Consider the following 8,925-nt stretch of genomic DNA (forward strand, 5'->3'; position numbering starts at 1 on the left):
GAAATTGAAAATACCTCAACATCGGGATGTTATAATTCTCCCCCAATTGAACTAGACTTTGTCCTCAAAGTCAATCGTCGCGAAAAACTTAGGATAATGCTCCCGCATCTCAACCTCCAACTCCCAAGTCCACTCGGAGCCCTTCCGATGTTTCCACTGAAATTTTACTAAAGGTATCTCCTTATTGCATAGAATCTTCATCTTCCTTTCCACTATTGATATCGGCCTCTCAACGTAATTCAGGCACTCATCAACCTGAATATCATCAAAGGGAACCACGACCTCATCGTCCAGCACACATTTTGGCAACTGTGAAACATGGAAATTGTTGTGGATCTTGTTGGGCTCACTCAACAACTCCAATCGGTAGGCCACCCTGCTTACCCTGACAATCACATGGAATGACCCAATATACCGGGGGCCTAATTTCCCCCTATTCCTAAAGCGTATCACACCCATTCATGGTGAGACCTTCAGTAATACCATGTCGCCAACCTGAAAATTCTAACTCTAATTGCCGCCGATCGGCATAACTCTTCTGCCGACTCTAAGCTGTCTGCAATCTCTGTCTGATCTGTTGAATAAAATCCATGGTCTGAAGAACTACTTCGGTCCTTCCTATGACCATGTGACTAACTTCTCCCCAACATACTGAGGTACGAAATTTCCAACCACACAAGAGCTTAAAAGGTGGGACACCAATCCTGGAGTGATTGCTAAACTCCACAAAGGGTAGGTAGGAATCCCAACTCCCACCGAAATCTGTGACACAAGCATGCAACTAGTCCTCAAGTGTCTGGATGGTCTGCTCACTCTAACCATCAGTCTGCAGATGATAAGTAGTGTTGTAATGTAGCCTCGTGCCCAGTTCCTCGTGGAACTTCAACAAGAATCAGGAAGTGAACCAAACATCTCGGTCTGATACAATGGAGAATGGAATCCCATGATGACCAAAAATCTCCCAAACATACACATCAGCTAAATTTTTGGCCGAAGAGCTCTCCCGGATGGCCAAAAAGTGGGCACTCTTCGTCAATCGATCCATGATGTCCCATATAGCGTCAAAACCCTTGGCAGTCTTCGGAAACTTTGTGATAAAATCCATGGTGATCTATACCACTTCCACATGGGAATCTCCAAGGGTTGCAGCTTGCTAAGCAACCTTAGATGCTCGGCCCTTGACTATGTTACAGGTCAAGCACCTCTCAACATACCATGCTATTTCCCTCTTCATAAAGGGCCACTAGTAACTCAATCTCAAATCCCGATACATCTTGGTGGCTCACGTGTGTATAGAAAAACGAGACTTATGAACCTCCTCCAACACTATCTGCCTGATCCCACTAGAAACTTTGACCCAAACCCGTCCACACTAGGTCAATAACCCCCGACTATCTGGTTGCTGAAAAACAAGTTATGTCCTTGAGTCAGAAAACACGGTTACAATTAGAAAACTGGGTGATATAATTTTTCAACAAAAAGGCTCGGTTTTTTCCTTAAAATCGGGTTATTTAATTGGGAGAATGACTTAAAATGGTAATATATTTTTCAATTAGTACACATTTCGTCACTGAGTTTTTTTTCGTCTATATTTACCCTTTCAACTTGTTAAACTGTATACATTCATTCCTTATGACCGACTATTGCAAGTTAGCCGGGAAAAATGACTTAATAGGGTAATATATTTCTCACTTTATACACATTTAGTCCTTGATATTTTTTTGCACATTTAGTCCTTAATATATTTTTTTGTTGCAAAATAAGTCATTTTTGTTGTTGTACTCATTCAATACTTATGACTGATTTCCTTAGGTTTTTCTCACGACATCTTATGTGGGACAATCACTAATGAGTTCTTTGGGGGTTGTTGATGATGTCCATCGCAATCTTGACTTTTTAGTTGCTTAGGTCTTGTGGTTTGACTTAGGTTTTTTTTTCTGAGCGTTGTAACTTCTTCATATGATATCGGATTTCAAGGATCTTTATATCCACGTGTTCGTTTTTTGAGTCTACTACAACTTTCTTTAAGATTACTCCTGTAAAAATGTAATATATTTTTAGTTACGATTTTATAAAAAAAAACATTTGTACATGCATTCATAAAAACGTATGGATATAAAGATCGTAAGTAAAATATATTACTTTTTAGCAGAAGTAATATTCTAGACGAAAGTTACGTCGTTAAAATGCGATATCGTATGAAGACAGCTAAAATGCGATATCGTATGAAAAAATTACGACGTTCAGAACACAAGACCTAAGCAACCACGCAGTCGAGATCGCGATGGACATAAGCATCAACAACCCAAAGACCTCATTAATGATTGTCTCATGTTAGATGACGTGAGAAAAAAATCTAAAGAAATCAATTATAAATAATGGATGGTTACAAAAACAAAAAGAACTTAAGTCATTTTTCCCGGCTAACCTAGAGTAACCGGTCATAAGAAGTGAATGTATACAGTTTAACAAGTTGAAGGGGTAAATGTAGACGGAAAAAAAAAACTCAGTGAAAAAATGTGTACAAATCAAAAAATATATTACCATTTTAAGTCATTAACCATATTTAATTTGAACATACACCCCCGGTTTATTACTTATAACCGAGCCTTATAAAACTTCCCTTTATAAAACCCAGTTTTTGCATAATAAAACCCACTTTTTTCAAAAACTTAGTACTATATATATAGTGTGTCCTATGTGCTTTTTTGTAGTAACGAGTGAATAACACGTTTGCTATTATATTGTCTGTTCATATTTATGTCTTAATACAAGCATTAAAGGAAATTTCATAATCTTCTATGAAAAGAAAAGAAATTACAATAAATCTTTATCAAAGAAACTTCGTTACTCGACAAACAGAAATGCTTATTAAGGAAAGGTATCGTTTAAATAAGCACGCCACTTGTCAATAAATGGTAACTCATCTGGATTCAAGCTTGGAAATTCACGATCTTGGAGGGAGTTGATTATCTGTGTAGTCTCACCGAGAAGTTGGGCTGCGGCATGGACATTGCCACATTGGCCTCTCTTTTTTCAATGGCACTTGTGTGGCATTTCATTTCAATGACTTGGGGTAAGTTGGTGAGACAGGCAGCTAATATGTCAGCGACCATTGATGATAATTCCTCAAACAGTTCCTTTTGGCTAGCTTGGTCAATGTTCTCAGTGTAGGAGAGCAGGATTGTTTCAGTGATACGGTACATTGAATTGGCACAGATACACCTGCATTTGGAATTATCGTTTCGGCCTCCAATATCTGTATCTTCCACCTCAGTGACAATGGTTTTTGCTGTATCATTCAACCACTGAAGACTCTGTCTAGTTGTATTCCCTTGAGGAGTAGGTTTGTGCAGCCTGTTTCCTAACCATTTGTGGTAGACTTCGACTTCTAGCATCAAAGTTTTAGCCGCACTTTGAATCATTACAAGATCATCAGTAGCGTTGAGGCTTTCTTCCACAAGTGTGACATACACAAGGCCTTCACTCACACCACTCACCAAGCTATCAACTATGTCATTTTGAATGTTAGGAAGAGACATAGCGATGGCTGTTAGGGTTACCAAAGGTAAGCTCCAACAATTGAGATGTTCTTCTGAAAGTAAAGATGGAAAACGATCGATGTCAAACTTTTCAACTCCTTGAAAACCTCTAGATTGTCCTAGAAGCTTTGTAAGATTGTTGGGTGTTTGTTTTTCAGCCTTCTGGATCAAGTGGTTAACGGATTCTGTAATGCCTTTCAATTTTCTTTCAGCAAACTCCATTTCGTCTTGAAGTTGCAAAACATAACGACTAGAATCTTTATCATTTCCTAGGGGCTTAGGCTTTTGTAGCAACACGATACATGGGCCGCTAAACATGACCTTTACACACTTCCAACAACCGGAACAACACAAGACACAAATTACAAGGAAAATTGGAATCACTACTATCATCTTGCATGCCACCACGACTGTCTTCTGAAATGCTATGCATATGTGAAGAATTAGGATGTACAAATTCTGGAGGATAATCTTGCCTTTGCGGCTAATGGATGGGAATAGTATGCAATGACGTTTCCAATCACATAACTTTTCAGTCCAGTAGCTCTCTACTTTAGTGACCTTGATATGGTTCCATATCCATTTTCCCGAAAAGTTAAAGCTTAAGGTTGAAAAAGATCTAGAACATGGGGCAATTGTACCCAGTATAACTCCAATAAACTGTATTATAAAAATTACTAACACTGAACACTTATAATCTGATCTAAAGTCCGTTATAGATCTAGTATTGGAAAGAGGCATAAGGAAAGTGTGCAACTGCAAGGATGTGCTTAAAAGGCATATTACCCCAGAAGCAGAGGTTGTAGCAGAGCAAGCTGCCAGGAATTGAGGGCTTCCAGTTTCTGCCATGACCGAGTAGTTTCTCACATGTTGTTAGGATCGAGACACTTAACACACAACTCTAAACACATACACAGCTCACGAAAAACAAGAACACAAGGATGAACATGAGGGATTTAACGTGGTTCGGTCCTTCTCTGACCTACGTCCACCGGTAACTAGGAATTTACATTTCTTGGTGCTAATCTGCACTCTTTCTGTGTTACACTAGATACAAGTTTTACAAATACAGAATAATCTCTTATATAGAGATGGAAATCAGAAGTAGTCAAAAAACACAACTGGGTCTTCATTCAACAATTATGGCTTCACAACTTCACATTGTTCCTGCCATTTTTGACCAGCTTTTCTGTGGATTCACACTCAACATTTCTGTGGATTCACACTCAACATTTCTGTGGATTCATACTCAACAATCTCCCACTTGAAGCCACGGAACAATCTTCACCTGTGCTTCAACTGTGCATCTGTATTTGATCTTAACTCCTTCCTAGTTACCCTGGCCTTCTCTTAAATTAACCTGAAGGCCAGTTGAAGCTTTCGTTAGCTCCAACACATCAGTCATGGCTAAGTCTGCCACTGACCTGTTCTCTGTCTCCATCGGCTCCCACTGAAATGAACTGCCCGATCCTGGAACATCCTGAGAACAAACGACACTCTCCATGTGAAGCAGATAATCTGGAGAGACTTTTACAGATGGAATACTGGTTCTCTTAACCCACTGTGTTCTGGGTATTCTAGCTGAAACAAAGCCCATGCTCCCACTGCTATGAATGCCCTTGACTGGTTTTTCTGAACCGTTCCAAACACGTTCAACCTGAATCTGACCTGTGACTCTGGGTTTGCCATCTGCAAAGCAAACCTTCTTCTGTCCACGAGACTCTATGAACCGGATTTTGTTTTTCTTCTGAACTGGGACGGTTACTCCCTCAGACGGTAAACTGACCATATATAATGAACCCCTCTTATATCCACGAGCTATCACAAGATTTCCTTTGACAACCTTCCACTGCCCATTCCTGAACTTAACCTCGTGTCCCTGTTCATCCAACTGCCCAACAGAAATCAACTGTTTCTTCAGACTTGGAATTACCCGGACATCCTTCAAAGTCCATGGACCAACTGGAGTCTTCAAATCTAAGTCACCTATGCTCGTCACATCAAGAACCTCATAGTTCGCCAGTCTTACCTTACCAAAATCTCCTTCTTTCAGATTCTGCAGTGCTTCACGGCTGTGGGTAGCGTGAAATGAAGCACCCGAATCCATAACCCAGGAATCCACATTGCTCTCCACACTACAGATCAAAACATCATCATCTGAATGGTCTACTGCAACGTTAACTTCTTTCTTGTCTTTTGGACATTGATTCCTGAAATGTCCAACCTCTTTACAGTTCCAACAAGTCACATCATTTCGAGTCCTCGACTGACTCCTTCTCTTGTTCCCGCTCCCACTACCTCTGTTATTTCTTCTACCTCTGACCGCATTCAATTGTTCACTTGATGATTCCCCGGAATTTCTTCGTCTGACGTCTTCGCCTAGAATTAAATCCCGAATTCCCTCAAAAGTGAGCTCTTTCGATCCTGCGGAACTAGTAACGGCTGTAACTGTTCCGGACCAACTGTCAGGTAATGATGATAACAGTAGTAAAGCTTGAACTTCGTCCTCAAATTTTATTCCCACTGACCCAAGTCTGGATAAAATCGAGTTCAAATTGTTGATGTGTACTGTAACTGAACTTCCTTCCCTCATCCTCGTGTTGACTAGTTCCCGAATCAGGAAGACTTTATTTGCTGCCGACGGCTTCTCATACATATTAGACAATGTCTCCATGATTCCCTTTGCCGAGGTCTCCTTCAAAATGTTGAAGGCAACATCCTTTGACAAAGTCAGTCTAATAAATGCCTTGGCCTTCTTATCCAAAGTCTCCCAGTTTGCCTGTGTCATCGCCTCCGGTTTTTCACCTAAAACTGCGTCCAAGTCTTTATGCACGAGCAAATCTTCAATTTGCATCTTCCACCAACCAAAATCTTTCCCATCAAACTTCTCAATCTGAAGCTTATTGCTTTCTGCCATTTTCTGAAAGAACAATGACCTATTTTGCAATTTTCTGGAAATTCAGGGGCCAAATTGCAAATTTTCAAATCTGCTACAGTTTTGCTACAGTGCCTGCTACAGTGTCTGCTGACGTCACCGCTGACGGCGTGCTACAGTGTCTGCTAACGTCACCGCTGACGTCGTGCTACAGTGTCTGCTGACGTCACCGCTGACGTCGTGCTACAGTGTCTGCTAACGTCACCGCTGACGTTTGCTACAGTACATCTACAGTACCGCTACAGTGTCGTCTTCTCCGGCAGAACTTCGGTGCTACAGTGTCGTCTTCTTCGGCGAGTTCAGGCGCTACAGTGTCGTCTTCTCCGGCGGAACTGGTTTTTCCGGTCACTATTCCGGCAAACCTTTGACCGGCGATTTGGACGTCTTCCGGTGGTCAAAAAATTCAGAAAAAAATATTTTCGGAATCTTCGGAACGAGACCTTTCCAACGGTATACACCAAAATCGTTTTTGACGAAAAAAAATTTCGACCAAAAAACTGAAAATCACCTTCTGGAGCTAAAACCTTGCTCTGATACCACTTGTTAGGATCGAGACACTTAACACACAACTCTAAACACATACACAACTCACGAAAAACAAGAACACAAGGATGAACATGGGGGATTTAACGTGGTTCGGTCCTTCTCTGACCTACGTCCACCGGTAACTAGGAATTTACATTTCTTGGTGCTAATCTGCACTCTTTCTGTGTTACACTAGATACAAGTTTTACAAATACATAATAATCTCTTATATAGAGATGGAAATCAGAAGTAGTCAAAAAACACAACTGGGTCTTCATTCAACAATTATGGCTTCACAACTTCACATTGTTCCTGCCATTTTTGACCAGCTTTTCTGTGGATTCATACTCAACATTTCTGTGGATTCACACTCAACATTTCTGTGGATTCATACTCAACACATGTTGCTTTAGCTTCTCCACAGTCAATCTCCCTGGTTGTTGCAGCTCTAGATCCTTTAAAGCTGTTTGATGAGCCGCTTGGTATTTGGATTCTAGAATCTGTTTAGACTTTAGAATTGCTAAAGATGAACATACAAAAAGTATATACTAGCAATGCTACTAATAAACCCACAGAAACGTTTGCTATAAAGCTTTGGTCTGTTCTAGTTGAGTTGACAGGTATAACTCCCGTATGGACAAAATCCTTAACGAAATCAGCCTCATCTACATGATAGGAGAGAACTCCTGTGTTTATTTGAATGCAAACATTCACAACCAATGTAATTACTATAATACCTAAAGCTATCATGTTTGAGACAAGCTCCTTGCTGTCCATGATTGCTAGAGAGGGCAATACATTAGCCATCACGGTGCACATAAAGGCCACGCTTCCAAGCTTTGCAGCCTGGTCCACATAACCTGGCATCAGACTAGTTAGATCCATGGGTAGCTTTATTGCGACAGCTATTAAAGTCAGAGAAGCAGCATTCAGAGTGAAATATTTACACGGAAACCATAGTTTTCTGTTCCGAAAACCATGCAATAAATCAGCTGCCATTGCAAGGATGCAAAACAAAGATGCTAATGCGATATACATTCCAATAAATGGCATAGGTTCGCTGAACCTGTTTTGCCAATCTGACTGGTATACTGAAATCAACATGTGAGATATATATTCTGCTGTAATATTGGGGCAAGACGCCACACGTTGCACAAACTGGTTATAATCATATAGTAAGTTGGAATCCATAATTATGTTGCTTCACGGAAAAGAAAATGTGGTATGTGCTGCGTCGACGGGATAAGTTGGAATGCTATGAATGACCTTAATAATGAAATTTGTATGTGCACATCACTTGATCCCACCTATGAAACTTTCAATTCATTTTCATAATAGATTTTTCAAATAAAAAGTAAAAGTAAAAGAACAATGTGTTGTTGAAGCGAGAGTTTCCAAGAAAATGCCATCAAAAAGCAGATAATATAAAATACTCAAGTAACATAAATACTCATATGTAATCATTCATAGGAGAATATTTAAATCAAACTCGTTCAATCAAATTTCACCAGTCCAGTTTACTCTTTTTTTTTTTTTTTTTTTTTGACCTCTTTTTCGTGCGGGAGGAGAGACCGTCAGACAAAAGACAAAAAAGTCTATTTGATCTCTTTTTTCAAAAGACAAAAAAAAAAAGAAAAAAAAAATAGAAAAAATAGTTTCTCATTTTGTAAGAAGTTTTTTAATTTGTAACCCTAATTAATATGGTATTTCTTTTTCCACCACCAACAATGCCGCGGCCACCACCACCACGGCCAGTCGGCCACCTCCACCTTCTCCTCCAACGCCGCCGCCACTGACGCCGCAACCACCACTTCCGCGTCCGCCACCATCACTTCTTGCCTCCGGCACCTTAGCCACCACCCCACCACTACCCCATCTCCGCACCACCACCACCAACACCAGCACCACCATCACCAACTATCA

General features: G+C 40.4%; 1 protein-coding gene across 1 annotated transcript; it reads right to left on the reverse strand.

Moving 5' to 3' along the window:
• Window positions 1-2,969: 2,969 nt before the first annotated feature.
• Window positions 2,970-8,193, reverse strand: LOC145121656 (uncharacterized). Its single transcript, XM_079057372.1, has 3 exons — window positions 7,552-8,193; window positions 7,397-7,502; window positions 2,970-3,769 (listed from the first exon to the last, which is right to left on the reverse strand). The coding sequence occupies exons 1-3, from the start codon at window positions 8,191-8,193 to the stop codon at window positions 2,970-2,972; spliced, it is 1,548 nt and encodes a 515-aa protein (XP_078913498.1).
• Window positions 8,194-8,925: the final 732 nt, after the last annotated feature.

The sequence above is a fragment of the Lactuca virosa genome, chromosome 6, assembly GCF_052849685.1.
Source record: "Lactuca virosa cultivar CGN04683 chromosome 6, Lactuca_virosa_CGN04683_v6, whole genome shotgun sequence".
In the NCBI taxonomy this organism is placed as follows: Eukaryota; Viridiplantae; Streptophyta; class Magnoliopsida; order Asterales; family Asteraceae; genus Lactuca; species Lactuca virosa.

What these genes read in the sequence shown, in the direction of transcription:
- LOC145121656 (XM_079057372.1), bottom strand. Translation starts at nt 8,193, where the DNA reads ATGGATTCCAACTTACTATATGATTATAACCAGTTTGTGCAACGTGTG. An exon ending in GTTTATTAGTAGCATTGCTA is followed by an intron (nt 7,503 to 7,551) that starts GTATATACTTTT and finishes AAGTCTAAACAG; the next exon opens with ATTCTAGAATCCAAATACCA. An exon ending in GCTAAAGCAACATGTGTTGA is followed by an intron (nt 3,770 to 7,396) that starts GTATGAATCCAC and finishes TGCAACTTCAAG; the next exon opens with ACGAAATGGAGTTTGCTGAA.